The sequence below is a fragment of the Perna viridis genome, chromosome 3 (genome assembly GCF_037379345.1).
Source record: "Perna viridis isolate PV_CMFRI_1.1 ecotype Kerala chromosome 3, ASM3737934v1, whole genome shotgun sequence".
Classification (NCBI taxonomy): Eukaryota; Metazoa; Mollusca; class Bivalvia; order Mytilida; family Mytilidae; genus Perna; species Perna viridis.
The window spans coordinates 33,542,138-33,570,085 of NC_142447.1; the positions used below are offsets into that span (position 1 = coordinate 33,542,138).

The 27,948-nt window shown below is 31.1% G+C and overlaps 1 protein-coding gene across 13 annotated transcripts; it reads left to right on the forward strand.

Moving 5' to 3' along the window:
• Positions 1 to 27,897, forward strand: LOC148621944 (protein FAM227B-like). 13 transcript variants are annotated; one of them, XM_088571330.1, is made up of 21 exons: positions 1 to 162; positions 2,788 to 2,951; positions 3,265 to 3,373; positions 3,893 to 4,036; positions 5,980 to 6,050; positions 6,779 to 6,793; positions 7,734 to 7,757; positions 8,512 to 8,661; positions 10,111 to 10,212; positions 10,554 to 10,661; positions 11,149 to 11,275; positions 11,763 to 11,903; positions 15,714 to 15,725; positions 17,130 to 17,380; positions 17,650 to 17,682; positions 19,883 to 20,036; positions 20,802 to 20,880; positions 24,127 to 24,277; positions 24,843 to 24,881; positions 26,173 to 26,214; positions 27,173 to 27,897. In XM_088571330.1, the coding sequence occupies exons 2-21, from the start codon at positions 2,796 to 2,798 to the stop codon at positions 27,248 to 27,250; spliced, it is 1,986 nt and encodes a 661-aa protein (XP_088427456.1). In that variant the 5' UTR covers positions 1 to 162; positions 2,788 to 2,795; the 3' UTR covers positions 27,251 to 27,897. The 13 variants fall into 13 exon arrangements, with proteins under 13 accessions (XP_088427456.1, XP_088427464.1, XP_088427461.1 ...); XM_088571338.1 differs by lacking the exon at positions 26,173 to 26,214; XM_088571335.1 differs by lacking the exon at positions 24,843 to 24,881.
• Positions 27,898 to 27,948: the final 51 nt, after the last annotated feature.

The following is a 27,948-nucleotide window of genomic DNA, read 5'->3' on the forward strand; positions in this document are numbered from 1 at the left end:
CCTTACTCGCCACTAAAAGATGGACTCTTTCGCGTTGTTGGCAACAAAATATCATTGACGAGAAAACATTTTATCAAAGTTTCTTTTGTATGAATCATTAGAAAATGTTTCAAGTTATATATTTTTCATCTTGATGTAAAAGACTTTTCCAATATCCCACTTGTAAGCAAGGTTATGAGTTATTTCGGGGTCATCTTTACAGACTAATACAGCGACTGCCATGTCATTTTTAGATTAAAAATAATTCATAAAACTTGAGTGTGGTTTAGCATGTTTACGAGCTGTGACTTCCAATGCTCCAATTCACACTTAATATGCTCATAATGGCACAACCTTTTTGGCTAATGACATCAGAGGAACAATGTAATTTAAAAAAAAAATTTCATTTAAAAGATAATTCAGTTTGTATTTTATTGGCAGTGGTAGTGTTCCGTGCATTCGAGGATGGGTAGCCTCTACAGGCTAATCATCCACACATCAGGTTTGAGTCTATAACATTTTAAATCATAATGCTGTCATTCCAGACAGCAATAACAAGCTAGTGAGTCTTGGTCATGCAATTTCTCCTGACACGTGAAACATGTCTTGGTCATGCAATTTCTCCTTACATATGAAACATGTCCATTCACACTGGTTCTTCTTTGTAGCAACTAAAATTTTAAGATCATCCCATGGGTTAGCACTGAAGTACTTTTTAACACTTGAGATATTTACATTTTCGACCAAGATTTTATTACAATTTTTTTAAACATCTGATAAAGACGATTGATGCATCAACTTTGCCACATGTCATCATAACTTCTGTGTCTGTGTCTGACCAACATAAAATCTGTCCATTGTCAAGCACAGGAACTTGCTACCACTATCAAATATGCAGCCTAACAAGTATATAACACGAACAGAAAAACTGTCTGGTTTATTAATTGCAATCACAGTTTGCTAAGCCATTAATAAGGTCCACAAAATTTCTGTAACAAAACAGTTTGTTTCAGTCAGGATTCTGTATGCTATTGATGCAAACCAGATGTGTGGACTATTAGCCTGAAGAGGCTCCCCGTCCACGAATGTGTGGATGAGGAGCCACTGCCAATTAAATTTGTAATTAATGTAAATTATATTTTTTTTTACTTGTACATCTCCTTTAAAGTAATATCAAAATAGATAGTTTGTTGAAATTATTCTTAATTGGAAAGTCTATAATATTATTGTTTCAACAATTTTGCATTGAAATTACAAATCTAAAATTTACTGGCCTTAGTGTATTATTGGGGACTGTGGTATGTCTTCAAAAAGTGAAGAGACTTAACTGTTTTTCTTACTTTAGGGGACTCATATAAATAGTGTCTTGTGTGTATTCCTTGTCCTGTATATGCATGTAGGTTTTGGGTCCCTAAAAGTACACTAAGGCATTATAGGGATCATTTACTCTAGGGGACTGTCATAAATAGTGTCTTGTGTTTACAACAGCAAAGGAAACAGAAAGGGTAAATTTTATTGAACATACAGTAAACTCCATATTCAGTAAAATTTTCTATCGTGAAAAATGGTAAAATATGCAATTTTTAGAGTGGGTCCCCTAAAGTAAAATAAATGAAGGCCATTTTACTGAGAAAAAGATCATATGTCATAAGCAACTTATGGACAAAGTATCTTTTTGTAACTTACATTCAGACCCATTCATTTCATTCAAAATATGGTTAGAAAATAGCAATAAAAATTTTGCATAAAAAAAAAACATTTTAAACACCAGAGTTGGAAGTACTTTGGATTTAAATTGATTAAAGAGGATAAAATATTACAATAAAAATCCATGAGTATAATTGATATCACAAAATGTATCTTATCATATCGAAAGTAATAGTATCATTTTGAAGTAAACCAATACGTTTGTATCATGAGGTAACTATCATTTCATCTTGGACTGTTCCCTTTAGTATCCTTTATGGATAATGTTTTTGAAACGCCTCCCATTCTTGTTAAAACCATACTTTAAGTGCTTTAAGAAGCTTTTTTGAAGCTTTTTAAAACAGAAAATAAGTCAGATTTGGCAAAAAATTTGGAATGTCTTTTCTTAAAGTTTCAGTTTAGGCCATGATTTGAACCAGGAACAGTATGTTCTTATTTCAATGACAAGGCCAGGAAAACTGACAAAACACCATAAATTAACTAAAAGAATATACACATTAACTTAAGGAATAAATTAACAACTCACTAAAAACTGGGGCCTGTGTATGGTTTCACAAAGCACTTGTCAGACTTAATTATACATAAATCCTTAAGAAACCAATAGAACTTAAGTGGTCATAAGTTTTATGTAAGCTTTATGAAACAGTACCTTGGAGCACAAGTAGGGTAAGTGTTCTCTCCTATTCTAGAAACACCTGACAAGTTGCTTACATGATGTTAAATCTGGGTTAAAACAAAGGAGAAAACTATGACATTGTGAACAAATCTTTTCAGGATATAAGTAAATTCATCTGCTTGAAGTCATAAGTTACAAATGATAAATTAATAGGATTAGAATTGGTCCCTTGTAATTTGTATTTTGTAATTGCAAGGAGTGCATCTTTCTAGATTACATGTTTGGAAGTTAAGTAATTGGAAAAGTTCAGTCCTGATAGTAGAAATAATCAAGCTTCCCATGACATTCCTAATCATTACATGTACTTCAATTGCCCCCCATAACATTTTGTTTCTATTATTTTTTTGTTGTTGAATATCTGACATTGCTTTAACCATGCTTGTTTTTAATCTAATGATCATTTTTGGTGAGATCTTTTTTTCTAGACTATAAAATGGCAGGCACTGTAGCAATTGACCCTCGGGTAGCGGCTATTATGGCAAAGTTTGAGGAGGAGGAAGAAGAAGAGAGGGAGAAAGAAGAGAAAAAGAATGAACCGAAACAAAAGCCACCTACTAATTTAGAAGAATTTCTTGCCATTGAAAAACTGGTATGAGCTAGAAAAAAGATTAAAAGCACTTCTTTATAATGTTTTGTTTTATTTCTTGTTCTTGAAAAAAAAAAGAAAATTCAAAGGTTTTGTAGATTAAAGTAACCAGGGAGCTAAACTGGTACCTAATGATGTATAAAGACATGGAAATAAACAAAATAACCAGGGAGCTAAACTGGTACCTAATGATATATAAAGACATGAAAATAAACAATATCAATTGGTTTTATTAAATTTAGAAATAATCTGGTTTGTTTTATAAAAACAATAGTTTTACTCCTTACTGTTAGTTGTTTGATTCTTTTCTTTGTAGGAGGACTGGCCATATCCAATGGCAACAGAGGGACCTTTAGATCTTGAAAATGAAGCTCTCCTTCTTGGTTCTCAGGAAGACATAGCTGCTATTATTAGAGATTCAGCTCGTATCCTTGTATTTATATTTTTAAAATTTTATGTCCTTTTGTTACATTCATGACCATTGTTACATATACAAATACCTGTCTTTTTCAGAGAGTCTGTGGTGAAAGATAGAGTTAAATTGACTCTCAAACATTTTACTTATCCTTCAGTGCCCAGCTGTTCAAACTTAAACATTTTGTATCTGCTAAGAAATTTTATCCATGATATATTTTTACTTGTTTAATTATCCATGGCACAATTTTGTCAGTGAATAACTTATTTATAAATAACTGGAAATAATATTGAACAACTGAAAGAAAAGTTAACAACAGAGAAGAGTAGAGGAAGCTTTCCCTTGTTCTATTTTCTAGGATCTAGTACATAATGGAAACATTCATCAATTGAGTGAATTAAATGTATTTACCAGCAGATACATGCATCTTGCAATTTTACCTACAATATTCAAAGTACCTGTAATATATTAACCTTTTTATTTATACTCCAATTAAATGGTATATATTTTAGCCTTAACATTGATTTAGCCATTGGGTTACATATGATGGAGGATTTAGAATCAGACCTAGAAGAATTAGAGAAAAAGCTGAAGTTTTATGCAGACCAGATCTTAACCGATGAGGAGACAGAGGACAAAAAAGTGGAGAGATTGCCATTCTCTTCAGCAAGAAGTAGGAACTAGTAAAATGAATATCAATATCTTGCTATGTCATTACCAAACCATAATGTAAATCTATATTGTATTAAGGAAGAAGCATTTGTTTATCTTACTTGCTAACTGATTTCCAGCACCTTTAATAGAAGTTAAACTTATTGAAACTTAGTTTAATGGTAAAAAAAAATTGCATCATTTAATATTTGAAAATTTGTATTAGAATAAATTTCTACCTTAAAGTGATCTACATGATAATCCCAGCTTTCCCTTGCCAACATCTCTATTTAGGATGGTTCTATATCCATTCTTATTGCCTTATCAATTAAATGAAAAACAACAAAAAACCTTCTTATCAGTTTTGTTGTGTTTGTATAAATGACATGAAAAGCACCATTATCACTTATCCAAGGTATTAGTAAGATAAAAAGATAATTCTTCTGTCTCATAGATTTCATGAAAAATACAAAAACTGAAAATTAACTTTGAATAGATTTTACGATTTTTTACAGTTCTGTTAAATTTGTATAAGACTTTTAGCTGATTGTAGTATTGCTATAGCCTTTCCTAATGTTGCTAGATTAGGAAAATACTGTATAATACAAACATGCAGACTATTTGTACTAATTATACCCCACTAACAAAGTTTGGGGGGATACATAGGAATCACCCCATCTGTCCTTCCGTCTGTCTACATACCTTGTAAGTGCAACTCCTCCTAAACTGCTCTAGGGATTTTTATGAAATTTTATTGGATGGTTGAGTATCATATGTATCGGGTAGATGTGCATGAAGGAATATAAATACTGTTGGCTGACTCCAAAGGGAGATAATCCAAATTAAAGTTTTTACATGCTAAGAGCTTGTAAGTGCAACTCCTTTTTAACAACAAGATTTTGATGAATTTTTGTAGGAACGTTAGATATGAGGTGTAGATGTGTATGAAGGAATATAATTACTGTTGGTGACTGCAAAGGGAGATAATCAAAATTATGGATTTTACATGTTACAACCTCGTAAGGGCACCTCCTCTTAAATCACTCAAGAGATATTATTTAGATGTTATACAGTGGTTGGGCTTATATATAGATGTGCATGAAGGAACTTAATTAATATTGGAGGACTCCAAAGGGAGATAATAAAAATTATGGGTTTTACTTGCTACCACCTAGTAAGCACAACTCATCTTAAACCACTCAAAAGATTTAATGAAATTTTATTGGAAAGTTGGGGTCCATATGTAAAAAATTGCTTTTTGTCAGCTCACATACAATTTTATAATTTTTCATCTTGAACTTGAATCATCCTCACAATGATCAAGATAAATTTTGAAAGGCACCATGTCACTGTGGTGTGGATTGGTAGTTGTCAGTTTTCTCCTCAATACTTTTGCCCCTGACAAAGGCCTTAAGGCCAAAATTTTGGGCCCATATTCTTTGATGTTTTAAGTTTTATTTATATTTTATTTGTATGTAGTTCCTTTTTACCTTTTAAACGTGGCTATTGCTCACTTATTCATTATTCTGTTTCTATATGTAGATATGCATGAAGGAACTTAATTACTGTTGGAGATCTCCAAAGGGAGATAATCCAAATTAAGTGTTTTACATATTAAAATCTTTCAAGTGCAACTGCTCCTTCACCACTCAAGGGATTTTTATGTAACTTTATAGGAAGGTTTGGCTTAATAAGTAGATGTGCATGGAGAAGCACAGTTACTGTCAGAGAACTCTAAGGGGGGATAGTCCATATTAATGGTTTTTTATGTTTAAACCTTGTAAGCACATTTCCTAAACTGCTCAAGGAAATTTGATGACTCCAATAGGATGTAAATCCAATTAAATGTTTTACATTTGAGTCCATTTGAAGCAGGGAGTATTATCTTTGTGAGCTTACTCACACTATTTCTGGTTATAATTGGATGTTCTTATTGTTGTGTAAAATGCAAATATTTTGTTTCAGCTTTTCTAACAGAGATGACAGACTCAGATGCCGTTAAGACTCATCATAGTGCTAAAGTTACTAAAAGTTTGGTGAGTATATATATATTCTTGTTGCAGGTTTCAGTTTTGCATGTGTATTGCATGTTTAGATGAAACCAAAGGTAAATACTAAAAAAATAAACATGCATGATAATGTGAGATGAATATTAATATACATGTAGCATTTTTCATTCTGTTTAGTAGTTTCCTATTCAAAGTAGGTGTAATATCTTTAATTAACATTGTATATGTGATTAAATAATAAGGCTTGATTCTACCTTATCCTTTAGTTGGTAATTTATATTTGTATAATGAGTAGAATATAAGCCATAAATTATAAAGAGTTCTATCTAACTACTAGACCTTTCTCTTATCAATATTTCATTCTTTATGCTTGCTATGCAGTGCATTTGTTTTGTTTTGTTTTTTTGTTGATATCTATCTTTAAGATTTTTAAGCTTCAACGTTTCAATTTCTTTTTAATTTCCTTCCTTAATTGTACATATATTTTGATTGCCCGAATTGTTATTCTTTCTATATCAGTATATATACAAGAATATTTTTGTCTTTCATCTGAATAATCATTGATGGGTCTGAAATAATTAGCCGTAGTCAGAGATTGAATGAAAGTGGACAAATATTCTTAATTTACTATGAATTGGTCATAAAAACTCATGTTTTCGTTATTGATTTTAAATATTGCCCTAATGTCACCCAAGTCAAGACTCTATGAATTATTCTAGTTTTGTCAAATGTATATCTGTCTATAAACTGTACAGGATTCCAAAAGTGGGGTAAGTAGATATCAAAAATGTTGATGTGTTGTCAATTTTTCATTTCTTTATCACAAGAAAGATAACAGTTACATCCTCTGTTATCCCCCTAATTCACAATAATTTTATATATCTTTGCTAATTAGTTCACTTGATGCATTAATTAAATTTATACTAGCTGTTATTTAAGCATTAAACAGTTTAAAATGAAGTTTTATATTCAAAGTAAAATTAACTTTCAGATTATGAAAACAAACTTAAATGGTGGATCGTTTGTTTGAGACTTTAACCCAATAAAATATATTGATGTAATGTCTACATTCAATCATGGATCAACACCTTCAAATTAAGTGTCTTTCTGAACAAGAGAATCTGGAAGTTAATTTTATTATGTCATTGTTTTTGATATAAATGTATCAGTTGCTATTAATTTACATTATTTGTATCCATCCTTAATTAAAATAGTTACAACCATTAAAGGCTATGTTTATAAAAATATATATTTTTGTAAAATATAAACTTTAATGCCAGGTCTACAGCTAGTGTCTAGGTCAAATTAAAGCTTATCATTTCAAATTGTGACATCGTTTATATATTTCAAGAGGGTTACACAGTTAGTTTACAAGCTAATCTTCCCTGAGGCCCTCACACACAAAAACTATATCTACTAGAAATTAAAAATAAACAACAAAATACACAAAAACAAAAGCTGATTTGACAATACCAAATCACTTTAAGATAATACAATATAGAACATTAAAAAAAAAAAAACAGTGTAAGCAGCAACTGTTAAAGGCTAGGTTTATAAAAATATATATTTCGTGTAAAATATAAACTTTAATGCCAGGTCTACAGCTAGTGTCTAGGTCATATTAAAGCTTATCATTTCAAATTGTGACATCATTTAATGCATAATTTACTAAGGTTTGATCTGTTGACTTAAACTGAGTTATATCTGCAGACATTTCTGAGTAAAATGGAATCTGTAAGTCATTTGTATTGCAATATCCTTTGAATATATTTTGCTATTTTTTCATTTGTACAATCAGCTGAAATTTGTCACTGCATTTATTTGTTTTTACAGTAGAATAGTATTACATGTAAATAACTGATTCGCTTAAACAAAATACTTGCTCCAGTTTTACTGTTTTGTGTATGAAATTTTATAATACATTGTACTGCACAAAGTTTTGTTTTGAACTAATACGCTACTGTGTTTCAGCGTACTCAGAAGGTTTCCTATGTTGTTCAAAATACAATTTTTTCTATTCCTGGCCAGTGTCTTGTGTTTTGATACTTTTTCAATCATAATTATAACAAGGTATATAAGTTGTTTATGTCACTGGTAATGTCTGTGTTGTTCTGTGATCCCCATCCTAATGTACTCCCCAAAGAGGGATGAATAATATTGTGCCATGTAATTAATTCACCTTCCTTTTAACAGAAGTAAAACATGGTGAAGGAAAAAATACTTTCTGTAAAAGTTAATTGTATTTTTATATAAAATTTTAACTACTGTATAAGCTAGTTTATTTAAACTCTATAAATAGAAAAAAAACTCCATCTGTAGTGATCTAGATTTCAAGTTATTGATCTGATTTTTGTACTGCTTTGAGTCATTTAATTATAAGTATTTGTCCAGGTTTGTTCTTCTTGTATTATTTCTATATGCCTTAAATAATGTCTACCCAAAAAGACTATTTGTAAGTTATAACCATAGAATATTTGTTTTTGTTTAGGACTTTGCAGAGTCCATGCTTGAGACCCGGAAAAAGACAATAGAATTTTGTCAGTTCCCAGGATTTCGGCATGGAGAGCTGGTAGAACTTCCAGCACAGATAGAGTCATTACCTATTCTTCACAAAATTACAAAAGCTCAAGACTTTAATGTAAGTTTCTAGAGTTTTTAAGCTTTATTTTGATTTTACAATGAAAATCTAAATAAACAGATTGATCTGAATTTTTAAGTGTTGATGCATAAAAGTACCATTCCATGTAAAATTTTAACAGATATGTGAGAATTGGGGCCACAATATTGTTTCCAAATTTTAATCAGTTTTGCTTGCTTAAACTGTCCACATAAAAGAATAAAGATGATAGCTAACGTTGATTAGATATACCACTAGTTGATATTTGTATTGCTTTCTTTGTAATTTTCTATGAATTATCTCCCTTTGAAACAGTGCTTCTTGTAGATATATTGTAAAAGAGCAGAAAGATACGAGTCTGAAGGGAACAGCATTTAGTATAACTAGTCAAATTAAGAAAAATTCCACAATTATTAATATGTGTCTTTTCAAAGGCTTTCCCTCTGCAATGAAAACTTTTTCCAAACACTATGCAATAAATATTGTTCTGATATCAGTTATCTCCCCTAGCTATATGACATAGTGCATTGAAAAAAATATCTTGGAAGAAACAATTCAAAAATGTAATAACTTTAAATTTCTGAAAAGAAATGTTAAAAAAAACAAAAAAAAACCACACAATGGAAGAATCAATCCCTAACACATACCACTCAATTTTGAAATTTATATGGAGTGGTACTTAATTATTATTATACAGAATTTGAATTCTCTTTTCTGGACATCTGGACATTTTGAGATCTATGAGGTGTATCAAGGTGAAGCTTCATAGGTGCCTATGCTTAACATACATAGAACCCTGGAAGCTAATTCAAAATCTGTAGTAGCTATCTTTTTTATTGATAAAAATTCTTCTTTTAAAGGATCTTTTGAGCAGATAAACCAAACCATTTTTTATATTAATTTCTATATTCAATAAGATTTATTATTGAAAAATATTAATTTTTCCATCTTGGCAGATGGACTTGGTAGTTCTGGTCAATTTAAATTCCTTCAGTTGACCAATCAAATTAAAGTGTGATGTCACATGGAAAATGAGAATCAGGAATAACCTTCACTTCATAAGTTTAAGTGTAGGTACTGATCCTTGGAAGTGTATACTATATGTATGCAGGGTTGTTATAAATTCAGGTTTAATCATCACTGTAACAACACTCCTCAATTGCAAAATGCTTTATTTATATCGACTTGTTTCAGCAGATACCTACTGTCATCCAGTCATGACAGCAGCAGGTTTCTGCCAAAACTGGCCGACATAAAATGAACTTGTTTGCATCAATCTGTGTTGTTACAGATGAAATTTTGTTATATTTTTGCTGTTGATAGTTGGGCATAAGATCATTAATCCTTTGAATTCTAAAACTTTTTTTAAACTCTTCCCCTTCAACAGAAAGGAATAATTATACTTAATTTACTATGAATAACTAAACATTTATCATTTTTCAAAATGTTTAAATTGAATTTATTTTGCAGCCTGGGTTTAAGAAATTTTGGAAGAAGTTATTTTTATCAGAGGCTTCAGTAGCTGTTCTGCAAGACACTTTCTGGTGGATCTTTCTACATCACTTTGACGAGGTTATAGTTTACTTTCATGTTTTCTTCCCAATTGTTTTCTGTAGATTTTCAGTGGTTAATGTTATTGATATTATTTAGAAATATTGGACAGGCCTGATATGTTACTTCCAAAACCACTTGATAGACAGTGATGATATTTTTTACAAACATTTTGAATCTTTAAATGTGTATGAAGATAATGAATGACAAGTCTCTGCCAATGGAGATTATCCAACTTAAAGGTTTTACATGAAGGGTTTTATTCTTGAAGTGCATGCCCACAGTATTTCTTGTTTAATACTGTTTTGTTTTCAATTTTTTTATCAGGATTTTCATGTATATATCCTTATTTACTTTTTCAGGGTAGAAACAGGTCAGAGAATATGTCCCTGATTTATGATAGAATAGCTGATAGTTATGTAGCATTGTTTACCAGTATCCATAATGACGTCAAAGATAAATTTCTGGCTGTAGGTCTATTACTTTATTGGTTTCAATAAGAAGATAATTTTAGATGTATATAGACAGTCCAAGACCACTGTGACAGGATAATATTGGCTCAACAGGTTGTGATAAAAAAATAAAAATAAAGGAAATTGACATTCTGATTTTGTAGAATAATACATATTAGAAATGTTCACATATTACAGCTAGTTGAAATAGACCAATTCCAATTTCAATACAAATCTAGCTAGGCTAGTGAGTAATTTAAATAGCTCTCTAGATAGAAATCTGCTCTACGTTAGACCAATGTGTCCTACTTAACTACCACAGAACACCTTTGTGATCTTTTGGACACTGTCTTTAATTTTGAACAGCTGTCAATTATGATGACCTTAACCTTTAAATTTGCCATCCAACATTATAATTGACTGCTATTCAAACTCAAATACTTTATGTATAAGATACATTTTTTTTAAACAAGCCAATGTGATATGCATAAATTCTTTATTTTAGGTATATCCCAACTGTCTTGCTCAAGCTGTTTATTTAATATACCACCAAGCTTTTCCTGAATCTAGTAACAAACTTGCTGATGACTTTAAACAGTTTCTATGTAATACTGTCTTTGAGTGGATTACAGGTATATTGATTTATACTTATTTACTTAAGGAATGACTGTTATATTTTTTTTTCAGTCTATGAACAAATAACTTCAATCATGTGGTGCATGCTGTATTACCTGGGAAGCAGATTATTTTCAAGTGTGCAACATGGGGATTGAGGTTATTTCAAATAGACTGGAAAAACATAACAGTCATTATTTATAATTGGATTTAAGTATCAAAATCAATGAGTAAATCATTAAAAAAGTTTGATGATGTCATAGTCACATTACAAAATTTGGTCTATGAGATAAAGGATGAATTTTTTTATCCAATCAGACCTGTGTTACCTTTATTATTATATTAGGGGTATACATGTGTAGTAATCACCTCATCCTTCTGTCCAAAAAAATGTTATAAGTATATTAGGAAAATATATCAACAATTTATTGTGTCCAGATATTTGTCGGGTGAGCCAATTGGGCTTTCAGGATCTTTATAAGTATATAATATAATTTATTTTAGGTATTAAGCCAAATAGTATGATATTCAAAGAATGGGATATCAGGAAAATGGAGACAGATTCAGCCAAAGGTAAAAAAGCTGAAAAACAAATGTCCGAGACTACACAGAAAATTATGCAAGCTGCGGCTCTTAACAAAGAAGGTAAGTTTCTTAAATACTTTATGAGTAAAACTTGTTATCAGCTTCTAAAGACAAGAATTTGATTGTTAAAATCTAGGAAAGAGTGTTGCCATTACTTATGATATTTAACTAGTGTTATCCTTATGTAATGATTTGGGGATAAACCTTCCTCAAAGTTAGCAATATTTATCATGCAGGACACATTAACGGTTCTAATATAATGAGAATATGGTGAACATGTTAAAGAGACAACAACCCCACTGGGATGAAAAAATGCCAGCTCAAAGGCTATCCATGGGTCTTCAAGTAATGATGATGAAACCCTCACACCACAGGGCAGGCTGTAGCTGGTCCCAAAACAACATTATACATAGCTACAACAAAATAGTTGCCCCCATATACTCCAGCAACTTAAAAGTGAAACAATACATACAGAAGCCAGATGTTCCTTACTTGGGACAGGTGCAAAAAATGAAGCACGATTAAAGTGCTTTGGCATGATCACAACCCTCCCCATTTAAATCTGGCCACTTAGGAAAAATATTACACCATTAAACACAGCAAGTAGGTTTGAAAAGTTTTTTTTTTAATGCTAGACATTCGTCTTTGAAATAGAAAAATATCTACTCTTCATTACCTACTTATTTTAATAAATGTACATGTCGGAGGTTGGTTTTAAACCATAAATAATATTATTGAATGTAGAAGTATCATATTTAAAACTTACGTATTTCTGAAATACTTCTGAAACATTATTAGATGTGAGTGAAGGTAAGATAACACATATTCTTTGTATATTCAATGGGAAGAGTAGGTTGTTATTGAACAAATATCACCTGGATATGATACATGTTCAATGACACATCTACAGCTGATTTTTTAATGCATTTTGAATTTTTCACTTTGTATCTTTTTTTCACAAAAATTCTTTATATTTGTGATAAGCATATCACCTCTATTATCTTCTATTACTATGCTTTTTATATGGCTTATTCATTTCAAATCATTTATACTGAAAAATTTTTATGAGAACTGAATTTTTATTTGAAATGCATAAAATGTTTCAGAGAGATTTTTTTTTATATCTTTGCCAACCATGGTCTTGTTTTTTTTTTTATTACCACAAGTTTTTAAATACTAGTAATTGTTCTAGTAAATAATGTTCTTCCTTCTTTGACTTTCAAACCGGTAGGAGATACACAGCTACAAAGTGGTTGAATATTTTAATAGAAATCCATTAGATATGTAAGACTCGGATGCATGTCTGGTTTCATAAAGGTGTCCGATTTCACAAGTAGGCCGATCTTATGATGAAGTCAATTTTTGTCATGGAAATTGGCAAACATCTTATATGTACATAGTACTATGACGTGGTCACTTCACAAACATGAATTGGATCACACAAACATATCTGATTAACAAATATCAAACACAACCGTTTATGTTTGTTTTATGAATTTTTGGCGCTTAGAGAGACATTGTTTCTTTGACATTGTGTGACCAGTACAATGACCCAGTTCATATTCATCATTTCTTTACAACCCCATTTTGTTTTCCACCATGTCATAGTCGGCCATTAACTTTTCTTTATTAATGATAGCATGAGAAAAAATTATCCAATATTTTAGAAATTCGACGAACCTTTCATATGACATGGTAGGGGACCCTTTAGTTTACTGCCCCCCTTTTGAAAATAAGGATTAAAATGGGGAATTAGGTTTTATCATTAAATCTAAACCAGTTGTGTCAATAACAAACTGTAATCTCTATGCTTTAGTGTGTCAATAACTAATATTGTGTTAACAACTGCCCAAAGTGAATAGAGTTCAAAGTGCTGCAGTCGTATGATGCTGCCCCTGGGAAGCTCTTTATTCTCTGAATTTTGTTTTAAGGACAGAAACCAACAAATAACTGACTTCAAAAGCCAACAGAAAACATAAACAATTACAAGGGAATAATATGGAAATTTTAAAAAGTTCCTCTCAGAGACTATAATGCAGAAACTACTATTGAATGGTAATGTAGGGATGTTTCAACTGCATGTGCTAAATTTTGTGTCATCCTCAGGAATGCTTTACACCGTCGCCTGTCTTGAACATCTGACATCGTTTATTTATCGCAACTATGAAGTCAACATTTCGGGCTATGTGTTGTATTATCAGACGTGTTTGTGGAACTGGACACATTTGTGTCCTACATATATTTTGGTTGTTTTGGGGCATTTTGATGGAAAATGTATCAAATTCATTATTTATACTTGTGTATTATAAATTATTAAGATGGAATCCATTATACATTTGCCACTATATAAGGTGGAACACTGCAACATCAAGCAGAAAAAAAATCACTTTTGTCCCACATTGCATTAAGACAGGCATGCATGGTAATGGTAGTCATCTGTCTGTTCATCTAGTCGTAAAGTCTTGTTAGCTGTATTCTGATTTCAAACCTTCTGTGAACTGGTATTTGTTTCTCATACTTCAGTTAATTGGGCTCTGTAAGGTGTTCTTGGTGCAGTTCTCATTTCTTTTCTGTTTCATTCTGAATAAAAAACAGGTATATGTAAAATAGAAACAGGAATTTAGTTTGTAGTTTAGAAGTTCTCAATCTGCTCTCGAAGGATAACTTTTTCAACACTACATTCATACTTTAGTTAAAATTTTAATATGAAATTTATTTTATATTATTGATCAGTGGTAATTATTCAACAAAGTAATTGTATACATTTCATTTTCATTATTGATGAACAATATTAGTTTAAACCTTATTTTATTCAACACAAAGTGAAATGGATTAGGCAGCAGGCAAAGCCTATGTAAGCCCTCTCCCAGTAACAAAGGTATACAATACATATATAAGCATAATAAATCTTTTGTAAAAGAAACTAGAAAAATCTCTTGGATTCCATGCTTTATAAAAGCAACTTTATTTTAATTTGAGCACTCAAAGCTTGACTAATGTAGAAAAAAAACTAGTACAATATTTTCATAAGGATGCATACTGTATTATTGTACATGTATATGGCATGCCAAAGTGGACAAAAATGGATGTTTTCTAATATCAAAAAATTATTTTGTTATCATTACTAATTACTATCATTATTAATTCATTTTTAATATAACAAATTTGATTTCTAATATTTAGAACAATTTTTTAAATATTAGAAATTGATTTTCCAATATCAGAAAATGGATTTGTTTTATTAAATTGCGATTTTGTAATATTAGAAAATCATTTTGTAACATTAAAAAATGTGACTGATTTTGTAATATTGAAAAGTGATTTTCTAATTTTACCAATTTATTTTGTAATATTACCAATTCATTTTCTAATATTACCAATTCATTTTTTAATATTACCAATTCGTTTTCTAATATTACCAATTCATTTTCTAATACATGTATTACCAATTCATTTTCTAATATTACCCAATTCAATCAACTAAATCAGCATTTTGTAGTATTAGAAGATTAATTTTTGATATTACAAAATGAATTTCTAATGTTAAAAAATATTTTCTTATATTAAAAGAAATATTTTGTGATATTAAAAGTTTATTTTCTAATATAACAACATTTTTATTTTTGTCCACTTCGGCTTGCCATACATGTACTACCATTGTGGTTCTATACACATCAAATGACACCTTGATCTGATGATAGAAATGAGATGTTTGCATTGGAAGCAAACAAAAAAAGATTCAATTAAATGATATCACACATACTGCAGCAACACTTCTGACTGCTGACTGCTAAATGGTATATGTAATATATACTCTAACTGCTTATATACAAAGATTGACAGTATTTTACACAGCTGTACTGTTTGCAGGGACCCTGTCAGGTATTTTTTAAAAATGATTTTGTGTTTGTTTTAATTTGTTATTTGTCACTTTTCCCATTGCTATGTTTTTCATTTACCATTCATACTGCATGAACATGCCTCAGTGTACCAACATCTGCAAGGTCATTATTTACCCTAATACCATCCACAGTCATACAGTAACAGAAATGAACCCTTAATGCATGATTTCAAGCCATGAGTGGATGCTGATTACTTCAGTAACCTAATACCACCTTTGTTGTTTTTCTTCATTAGATACAATGTATGTTTGGATGTTTTTATTTACTTTTAATTCTTAATTTATTTATTTGTATGTATACTGTTATGTCATTACATTTATGTTATACTATTTTTTATTGTAATCTAGTTATTAAGGTATAAATGATTGATTGTTATCTTTTAATGCCGTTTCCGTGACTAGGGCATTAAAAGATAACAATCAATCATAAGGTATAAAGGCATTTTTGAGATACCTATGCTCTTTCATGTAACCCTGGAAGAAAAATGGAGAAAATACAATATATTAACATCAAATTTATGATCATACTTCCAGAAAACAATAGCTATCTTCATATGAATAGATCACCTTTTATTCTGTCTGTTGGACAATTCACACTTTAGTACAGATTTTCAGGCATCTTGTTTGCAATGTTTCCTTATTACTTTGGTGTATAGCTTTGTAATTGGGACTTATTCCATTGTTCTTCTACCCAGGTTTCTAGCATATGTACTTTCTGTTTACCAAACAATTACTTATTTAATGTGAAAATTGAAAGAGGCTGAACTACTTTAAGCCAAAATTTGATAATAATTCAGTTGGACCTTTATTTGCTGAAAGACTGAGAATGCACATAAAGGTAAAGAGGTCATTCTTTAAAGGAATGATCACACGTGTATACTTTTAGAAAAGTCTACCACAAGAATAAAAGAAATCCCAGTCACAAGAACTAGGGTGGGTCAAACATCACATGGTTGGGCATGTTGACTCTCAGCATATAGGTTCAATATAATTTCTATCCAAGTTTTGGCTTAAGATAAGCCTGATTTGCCACATTCAATTTTTTTAAGACAGGTTATAATTTCTATAATCTCTTATATGTGTATATCATCAATGACCAATAATAAATGGTCTTAACATGATAACTTAGACAGTACATTCAAAACATTTATACTTAATACATGTATGTAAGGAAATAGAGTTATATGGATTTCAGTGCAATTAGTTAGACTTGAACAAATTTTAATACCCATCAAATTCATCTTTTTAACAATAAAAAATGGACTTGTAAATTACAACTACCATGTATATATAATAGCATATGAATCTATTATATGTTTTGAAACTGGTTTCAAAGTCCAGATGTTATTTTACAGTAAAAATTTTTCTTTTTTTTATATTTTTAGTTAGTGCAAGTCTTGATATGGAATCATTTCATAAGGTGATAGACAATTTGGGTGGAGCTACTGAGAGTCGATCTTCAGCTCGAATGACTCCTCAGGGAGCCTCAAGGGAGATAACCAAAGTAACAAACTTCAGTTTACCAACTAATGGTACAGTGCCTTCTCAACAGGGTGTGTACACAAGTTTCTCAAGGACAAGTCCATCCAGACTGGCTACATGTGGATCAACAGTAAGAAGGAAAACTGCTAAACAGGTAGATGGCTATGGCTAGGGTAGATTAGACTTTATTTACCAAACTATTTTAATAATTATTTCTATTGTTTATTTTTGAAAACCTAGGTGTTGGATATAATATTAAAAAAACATAAACAATATTACCTAGATAAATGCTTTTGATCAAACTTATTTTGTTTTAGTTTTTACCAAGTTTTATGATTTTGCATTTAAGTCTTTGCTTCTATCATGTATATTGTCTAACAAATACCACTACTAGTAGTTGATGTATAGATAAAATTTTGACAGGTTGAAGCATATTTGAGTTATACCACAGATGAGGTATACCTAGTATATCTTTCAAAGTAAACATGTAAACAACAGGACATCTGATGTAGCATTATTGTTTCCTTTCCCTGTAGAAAGAACTCTCTTGATGTAGACTTGAAATTCATCATTTATTATTGCATGCATTATCTATGGTTATAACGAACTTATTTCTTTACTGAACATTCTCTTGTTATACATGTACTATATTCTTGATTTTGAATGCCATTTTTATAAAAATTGATATTTTTGCCTTGAAAACATAAGTCTTTTAAAGTACTTCTTCTAGTAGGTAATTGTAGGAATTAATTAAAAAATCATCATATTTTTAATGAGGTGATTAATATTTTTTATCTTAACTTTATGTAATTAAGTACCAGGTTAATACTTCCCTAGGCTAGTTTTTCTATAGTAAAGATAAGCTGCTGTAATTGCACTATGTTATATAACTGAGAAATTGAATGGTTTCAGCAGGTTATATATGATATACTTTTGCATGCAACACATTATTTCTTCTTTACAAGTTACCCCTTAATTTAGACATAGTAGTAGAATAACCAGAAAGTTGTTACACACTATGATATACAGAAAGTACTTTCTTATGAATTCATGAATTATTTTATAATTACATTCACTGTGCATATCATTTAAATATGCTAATCTCATTGGATAACTGGCTTTACATATGATATTTCAAGAGTCTATGATGAAATGAAGTGGACTACTCACATTTTGGACATGAAGCACTAGTGTGCTTCATTGAAAATTGGCTTGTTGATGCTTTTTAGAGCAATGAAACATAAAAAATGAAACATTTAATTCTTATTTGAGAAAAAAACATGTACCATGTTAATTTTATCATTTGTTGGTTTTCTATCCTTGGCCAGTCACACAAAGGTTAAGGATTTTTATGGTAGAAAGTATTTGAAATTATTTTGTGTATGATTTTAGTTCTTTAAGTATGACAACTGTGAGACTCAAATTTATATCCATTACAACTTATTTTCACCCCAGTACATATCATTTTACAAATTTGAACATATTTTTCTTAAGGTGTATGTTTTAAATAGTTGATGATTTAAATGAAAATTGTACATTCTTGGCTCAAACAATGAAGACATTGACAAATGAAAAATAAATTTCCATTGAATGTAGTGGAGATTTCACTTGCAATTCATTAAAACATTTTTAGCACACCTGGCCGAAGGCCATGTGATCTATTGCCATCACTTGGCGTCCGTCGTCGTTGTCCGTTAACAATTTTTCAAAAATCTTCTCCTCTGAAACCATTAAGTAGAATTATATGAAACTTTGCACATATGTTCCTCAGGGTATGTTGCACAAAAGTTGTGTTTAGATTTTTGATCCTTCAAAACACATGGCCGCTGTTACTAAAAATAGAACATAGGGGTCAGACTAGTTTTTCACATATATCTCCAAAACATTAGGTTTAGTCAAATTCTGACAGAATAAAAGTGTTTAGCATGATAAGATCTATTTGTGGCCAAATTTCCATTTTAATCTATCAAGCCATTTAGAAGTTATTGCCCTTTTTGACGTTTTTTTGCTATTTTTGTTATTTCTTTCAAAAATCTTCTCCTTTGACACTACTTGACCAAAATGAACCAAACTTAATATGAATGTTCCTTGGGGAATATTGTTCAAAAGTTATGTTTATTTTTTTGATCCATCAAAACACATGGCAGCCATTACTAAAAATAGAACATAGGGGTCAGACTGCAGTTTTTCGCATATATCTCCAAAACCATTAGGTTAAGGCAAATTCTGTTATAGGGTAAAAGCGTTCAGCATGATGAGATATATCTGTGGTCAAATTTTCATTTTGATCTGTTAAGCCATGTATGTAATGGTCCTTATGATAAGTCCTACCCAAGTCTTCCTGAGTCAAAATTGTTAGACAACTTCTTGTTAAATTTATTGCCATTGAAAGACAAAATTTAACCAGGTGAGTGATTGAGGCTCCTGAGAGCCTCTTGTTTCTAAAGAGATATGCTTGGTTGATGTATTGAAAAAAAAATTGAAAAAACTCTGTACTTATGATAGCGATACTGATAGTGTCCATTAATATGCATGGAGCAATAATGGGTCACATGATTCTGTATGTTCTATTTGACTAGTCATATATATGACTTGAGATTAAGATACTGTTGTCATAGCTGAGGTTGTTTATCTAACATTGTATAATGTATTGTAGTCTCACCAGATAGGGCCAGGACCAGAGTATGAGAGAGTAATGTTTAATGTTCAGGGAAGAAGTCCATTAATCTCTCACTACTTACATATGCGACAGCTGAGAGATTTCCATCAACCAGGAATGAAAGTTAGGAGAACAGAAATAGCTGCAATACCATATCCTTGTCTTATAAGAATATTATAAAAATCATGACATTATTTTTCTCCTCGCAAACAGTGTTGGGTGGTATATACAATCTGTAAATATTCAGTAAGGTGCATTGTTGCATGAATTGAGCTGTGCAGACTGGAAACATTCAAATTGAATGGAACCAACCAAATATCCAAAAGTTATAGGACTCAAAACTTAGTAAATTCTGGGCATTCAATTGGGTTCATTTATTGATATTTGTTGTGACTTTTTGTATTGATCTTGGCACGGTGCAATAGGTGATTCCAGTCAGCACAGCTCACATCTTGCAATATTTCTTTAAGTATAAAAGTCCTGAACAGCTTGACAGAATTTTATAAAATTATGTAGGAAAGTTAGGCATCACATATGAATGGGCATGAAGGAAAATAAGTCCCTGCAATGGAGGTAATCCAATCAAAGGGCTTTACATGTTAACACCTCTAAGCCATTCCCTTCATCCATTTCTATACTGCTCAATAGGTTTTGATGATATTTAGTAGTAAGGCTTTATTATATAAAGATAACCATGGAGGAAGATTAGTATTGTTGGATTCCTGCAAAGAGAGGTAATTCAACTTGTAAACGTCTCTTAACCTAGCAAATCTTAAAAACACTTGTTAGAACAAACTTGCTTCAGTTGTTTCTAAAAATTGATAAAAATAGATCTAATTAAAATTCTAAAATTGATAAAAATGTTTTTTTTTAATCCAACAAGTTTGTACCATATTATTTTCCTTAACTATCTTTACTCCTGATGGACCAACATACAAGCAGTTGATTCAGAAATCTATAGCCATGTCAGAAGCCATACAGAAAGAATATCAGAAGTAAGTTTTTACATGAGGCAATAGGATGGCAGGGTCTATTAGAATTTTGAACACCTGACTGTTCTTGCAAAACCTCTCCATTCACATATGGTCCTTCTGGTCCATCGTTACAGGAGATTTAACCATTATCGAAAACGAATCTCTGCGTAATATCCTTTCTAATGGTCCCAAGTACCGTGCACCACGCTCCATAAATTGGATTTATAACTTCAAAGTTCTTATGGATGCTGTTGAGGACTATGCAAGAAAATGGATAAAACGAGAACAAGAAGACATTGATTCTCTGTCAGAGTGGTTAAAGGCGGTGAGGTCTTTAATTTTGAAACGAATGAAGTAGGTCAGTGAGTGCCAAGATTGCATCAGTTTTCAAAGACCCTGATGTAGCAAAAACATTGTCTACTATACATGACAAATATGTTGTTGTACCAGCAGACAAAGCCCAAAACAACATTGTTTTTGTCTGCAAAACGTTTTACATCCAATGTTTATTATCAGAGGTAGACGTAGAAAATAATAGCAGTGATAAGACCTATACTGCTACCACTCTCTCCAAAGAAGAGATTGTGGAAAACTATAAATCTGTGCTATCCTCTTTTGGTCTCTCTACCAAGGACAATGATTGTGATTTACCGTCTGTGTACTGGATTCCTAAACTTCACAAGAATCCATACAAACAACGTTTCATAACTGGATCTGCAAAATGTACCACCAAACCTCTTTCAAAACTTTTAACTTCTATACTCACAACTGTCAAAGAGGGTCTGCAGTCCTACCACAACACTTGTTACTCCCGTAGTGGTATTAATTCAATGTGGATCCTGAAAAAATTCAAAAGATCTTTTGGAGACAATCAGTTCAAGACTATTATCTGAATATAATAGCATTAAAACCTATGATTTTTCAACACTGTATACTTCTATTCCCCATACTCAGTTAAAATCCTGACTTAAAAACATTATACATCGTTGTTTTTCCAAAAAAGCTGGTACACCTAGATACAAATATATAGTTCTTGGTAGAGATTCCTCATACTTTGTAAGAAATAATTTCAAATCATCTTCCAAATATACAGAGGAAGATGTTTACAAAATACTGGAATTTTTAATCGACAACATATTTGTCCAGTGTGGTGGATGTGTTTTTTCAACAAACGGTCGACATTCCAATTGGAACAAATTGTGCTCCTTTACTTGCTGACCTATTCCTTCACTCTTATGAGGCTGACTTTATAGCTGAAAGAATATCGTTCGGCAAGATCCTTCAATCTCAGTTTCCGCTATATAGATGATGTATTATCTTTAAACAATCCTAATTTCAGGGATTTGATACATCGCATCTACCCAAAAGAACTTGAGATAAAGGATACTACAGACACTGTGAAGTCAGCCTCATATCTTGACCTACACTTAGAAATTGATGGTAAAGGAAAACTATTGACCAAACTTTACGACAAACGTGATGACTTTTCATTCAGAATTGTCAACTTTCCTTTCATCTGTGGCAACATCTCTTCGGCTCCTGCGTATGGAGTGTTCATATCACAACTCATACACTATGCCAGAGCTTGCCAAAACTATGCAGACTTTTTGTTTCTCGCTAGAACTCTAACAAATAGGCTTCTGGAACAGGGTTATGTTGCTACAAGATTGAAGTCATCACTACCATAGTTTTATGGTCCTCATCATGAACTCGTGGATCGTTATGGTGTATCCATCAGCACCATGAAAACTGATTTATTCAACAGGTCATAGTTTTCCTTTCCTCATTTGTCCAACCTGGACTTGACTTTTCATGAGCAACTCGGCAGGTGATTCTAGAAAAGCAGAGGACGCTTACCCTTCCGGTGCACCTGGTCCATGCTCCCGGTTTTTAGTGGAGTCCAAGTTGCTCATTTACTTTTGTTACTTTGTATGTATGATTTTAGTTACTTCATGTTCTTTGTTGTATATGTCTGTTTTCCATGTCTGGTCTTTGTCCCTGAATTACATTCTTTTGATTACCGCTATAACCTTGGTTCCCTTGATTACTCTTTTAAATGTATTCTCAAGATGTTTATCAGGGTTTTCTATGCTCCCACCTTTATACTTGGGTGGTAAAGGGTAACATTCATTCTCTTTTTTGGGCCTTTTTATTTCTTGTGTTTGAGTCTCCTTATTCACTGTGTTTCATGCAAATGACCAAAACTCCTCCAAAATAATTTTTCATGCTGCATGATGGGAACATTTTATTTCTCGTACTATTGTGCACAGGACACCCTCCCTTTTCCACCCCTCGTATACCTATGGGCCATTTTAAGTTTTACTGCTGTCTTCTGTCCATTTTGTTTAGAATGATTTGAAATGTGGTATACTGTTTCAGCTTGACATGATTGTTATTCATTTATTATTGGTTATCAACTTCCTTTTTCCTGCCATCGTTTGTTACATTCTTTGTGTTTTGTTAATTTTGTCATAAACATCTCAGCATCATCTTTAGAATAATTTTAAATTTTGTGTGTTGATGGGCTGTAACTTATGTTGTCATTTAGCTTTGTTGCACATTGACTTCCTGTTTCCTGGAACAATATGGTGCGTTTATGGGATTTTGTGTGCAGCTTCAGCATGATGAATTTTTTACATCAACTTACTTTTTGCTATCAAGTTTTGCTTTAAGTGTGGAACTTTTGGCTCACAGTTACATCCATCTTCTGTTTAATGTTTTGGTGCATGTTAGGAGTGACTAGAGTATCTATGTCCTACAGGCAGATTTCTTCTAGCTTATTTCTGTACAAGTTTTTATTAGGTCCCACCTATAAGGGAGAAAACCTTTACAATACTCACCTTTGTGAATTCAGCTGTTCAGCTAGTGGTCTGATCATGCATTCACATTTTTTTCTGCTTTTATAGGTCAGAAAGGGTCAATTTATTTTGCTTGGCATGATTATATTGTTGACATTGTAGAATTGTAGCAGCATTTCTCAGCTTGGTACATTTTTGTATACAGCTTTAACACAATGACTTGAAATTGTGTTATCTATTCCCAACCTAATATTTATGAACTTATTGTCTTTATTTTAACAAGTTGGGAACCCATAGCATAAACATAACACATTGTCATAACTTTTACTGTTTTTCAATTATTTTTACTAGAACTTTTGCTTCAATTAAGCAGTGTTGACATTTATACACTCTTTAACCTATAATGGTGAATGAAATTCCCGGTAATATTCTGTATTACATGTATTATTAAACTTCTTGATAATTTTAGAATCTGTGAAGAAACTGACCAAGAGATTTATGAATTGAAGAAAAAGCAGAGAGAGTCCAATATGGAGTTTAACAGGTTATCTAAGGAGCTGAAGATGACCAAAAACCCACTGGATCTTAAAATTCTTAGTGATAAAATAATTGAGTTATATGTAAGTATACATTTATAGTTCCTTGTGGTACACTAGAAAGAACTTTCAGTGTGTAAATGATGTAAAGATTTAAGGAAATATTATATTGTACTTTTATAATACCACTATTTAAGATAAAGCTATGTTAAAAGCTGAAACTTTTATAAATTAAATACTCATACTTTCTAAATCAAAGAAACTTCTGTTTTATTTGTTTATGTAATAGGATTTTTTTTTCATTATCACATCATGTTAGTTGGTGATGGTTTTATGTTTTTAATGGTGAACTCATCACTCTTTTGTCATGATTTGTTGATTATCTAATGCATTCTATCATAATAAGTTTATTTGTATTCCTACCCATTTTTAATGATAATGCGCAAGTAATAAATACATCTGCATTATCAATCAATTAAGTATCAATAGTTCTAGTATGACTTCAAATGTAAATACATATATATACTTCAATTTAAACCTTCTGTAAATAACTTTAAAATTTTAAAATTTCATATTTTAAGGCCTTTATTTGTTCTAGCAAGACAAATACAATTGTCCCCCTTGTAACTATATATGTTTGTTTTATAAGACTGATTTCCCTGCTTCACAAGATTCCAATGGGTACCAGGTAACATGTCACTTTGGTATACAGTGGTATAAATGCCACTTTCAATAATATAGAATATTTATTAACATATAATTGTTAATTTCAATAGATTCCATATGTTTTCTATCATTAATTAATTGCCTTATCTAAAAATATCATTTTTTTACATTGGAATTTTTTTTGAGTTTGCAAATGCTTGCAACAAGTTATTTTGGTATGTGTCTGAACTGAACTAGGCAGTTTTAAGGTAATCAATTCATTATGGAATTTATTGATACCTTTTTTTCTATTTTCCAATCTAGGTATATGGCATTTTATTAGGCGCTAGAGATTAGCTTATATTAAACATTGTTATTGTATGAATTTATCAGTAGATTACTGGTTATAATGCATGGTGTCATCTTTACCATCTTTGTTGGAGCTGGGCTTAATGAATCATATCTATAATTCTTTATTTCTGTGATCATCATATGGGATCTGGTTCTACATTTTATTCAACTTTAGATCTTATCTTCCAAACTTCATTGCTTTGATAATTTCTACTATGTTGGCATTGGTACTGGTTTTGGTGATGGTGTCTGTGATGTTTCATCTCAACTCCATAAAGCATATTCCTTCTTCATAGAAATAAAACATACATTATAAAAGTTGCATTTTTTAACTTATAGGTCATCAAGGCAAGAATATTTTTATACATTTCATTTTGCAAGATAACAGTTTGTCATCTCTAATGAAATAAAAATAATGTACTTTGTTTTTGTATTGACAAATTAGTACCATTAAGTAATAAGATATACTAAGATTCTTGTAGGCTGCTGCATCTGTTCTTCTATGAATTATAAAGTTGGTGCATAAAATAACCCTTCAGGGTTCAATTTTTTTGTTGTGTCTGTTTTTCAGAAGCATTACATCTCACATTCTCCTGTATTTCTTGAGCTCCATTTTTTACCCCCATTCATCGAGTGGGATGGTACATTGGAATCACCTTGTCTTTCCGTCATTCTACCCATCCAAATTTACATTGCAATTGTCTTGGCTTCTAATGGATGGGTTGATTTGAAATTTGCTCTGTGACTTTATATATATGGGACATACATTGAAAAGAAATGTTGGTTGTCTGACTTCCTGTACAAGTGATGGTATACCTAGCTTGTCAACACATGCAACTTCATGTTTTTTCTGCCTATCATCTGAGGTCATTGACTCATCTTGTACATATTATCATACATGTATTTACTAGTATTTTCTGATTTTTTTGTTTTTTTTTAATTGTAGAATATGCTTTAATATATATCAATACCAATATTTTCAGCAAGAACAATCTTCAGCTAAGCAGGCTCAGCGGAAACAAAGAGTAATTCCCGTTTGTTATTCTAACATTCCATCCGTTAATTTCTGCATGCTTCAGCCCACATTCAGTTATTGATTTAGTTTACTATTTTTATCCATTTTTTTTTACTAAATAATTTGAGTTATTTATTACAACATTTTTTTAAAGTTAACCTTCTTCCCTTAACATAAGCCATAACTCCCCGTCACCCTTGAATTCCTCCATTCTGTGTAAGAAGATTTGGAAATATGAATATAAAATTATCCAGAAAAAATAACTACTAAGAAAAAGTGGATTTAGAATAACAAAGAAATGTAACAAAAGAGAAACTTTCCCCAGCTTCAAGCTTCATTGTTTTATGTTGTGTCACTGTTAGGTTGTTCTCTTTTATACTTCTCAAGCACCCACACACATGCACTTGTAGATTTGCATGAACCATATTTTGTGAAGCACGTTATTATATACAGATGCATGTTCACTTATGATTTCACTTCTTGCCTTAGTCAGAGATTCTTATTCTTCAGATTAAAGGTATTTACTAATGATGACAATAGGAAGTCATTTTTTGTCCTTCTATAGTACAACACATACTTGCATGTGATTCATCCAACTCTTGTCTAAATCCTCATTTATAGAAAAATTAACCAAAATCTATTTATAACACTTTTAAAATCTTTCAACTTCAGTATTTAGAATATATTATGTCAGCAAATGATTGAGGACTTCAAATGATGCTGAATTATATCTGATTTTTGTTGTTGAAATTATAAGTTATCTCCCTTATGAAATAGGAATGTAATTTAAGAAAATATACAAGCATGTTAGTGACCTAATTACTGGACATATGAAGTAGGTGCAATAGATTGTATTAGATTCTATATTAGACAGTGTATGAGTAGTATTTCCAAGGATACATATTCATTGAAACTTAAAAATAAATTATTTAACTTGAGTTTTTAAGTAACGGTTTGTTTATTTGTAGGAACGAGAGAGGGAAGCTATTTTACTTGATAATGATACAGACATTGCTCCTAGTGTTAATGGTGAGGAGGAAGATTAAAGTGACCAAAGATTGCTTCTAACACTTCAGCTATTTGTGAATTCCATATTACAGAAAAGAAAAATGTATTTTGCTTATTTCCCATTATTGAATAATTTTGTTTCTTGATTTATTTTTTCTTAAGTCAAACTAAAGAATAAAATGAAGATGGTAAGGAATGTTACTCAAGATTCAGTTGCTGAAATTAGGAATTAAATAACAAGGAAATATAAGTTTAAGTCAGCATTGCAGATTTATGAAATAGTTTATTTCCCAATTCAAGGAAAGCTTTCCCTGAAAGAAAATTTGCTTTATAACTTTATATGATATTGTAAGACAGATGACAAGCTATCATTTGTCACTTTGTTTGATGTGGTGTTCTATAGGTATAATGAAAATCCACTGACTAGCTAATTAGTTTTATAACTATTTTCATTAGTTGGTCTCCTACATTTGTATGACATTGTTTTTAAGAAGTTATTTTCTGATACTTATAAATTAATAATGCAATGTATGTAAGACATGTTAATCTTCATTAGTTGGCTTCAATGAGCCTTGAATTTCTTACATGTGATTGTTTTTGTAAGTTATCCACAAGTACAAATATACTTTCTTTGGAAAATAAATGTGATATTGTTTTATTTTATTATTAAAGACTGTTGAACTTATGTATTAGTTGTGTTATATAATTCATTATGAATTCTAACAAATAAGGTGAC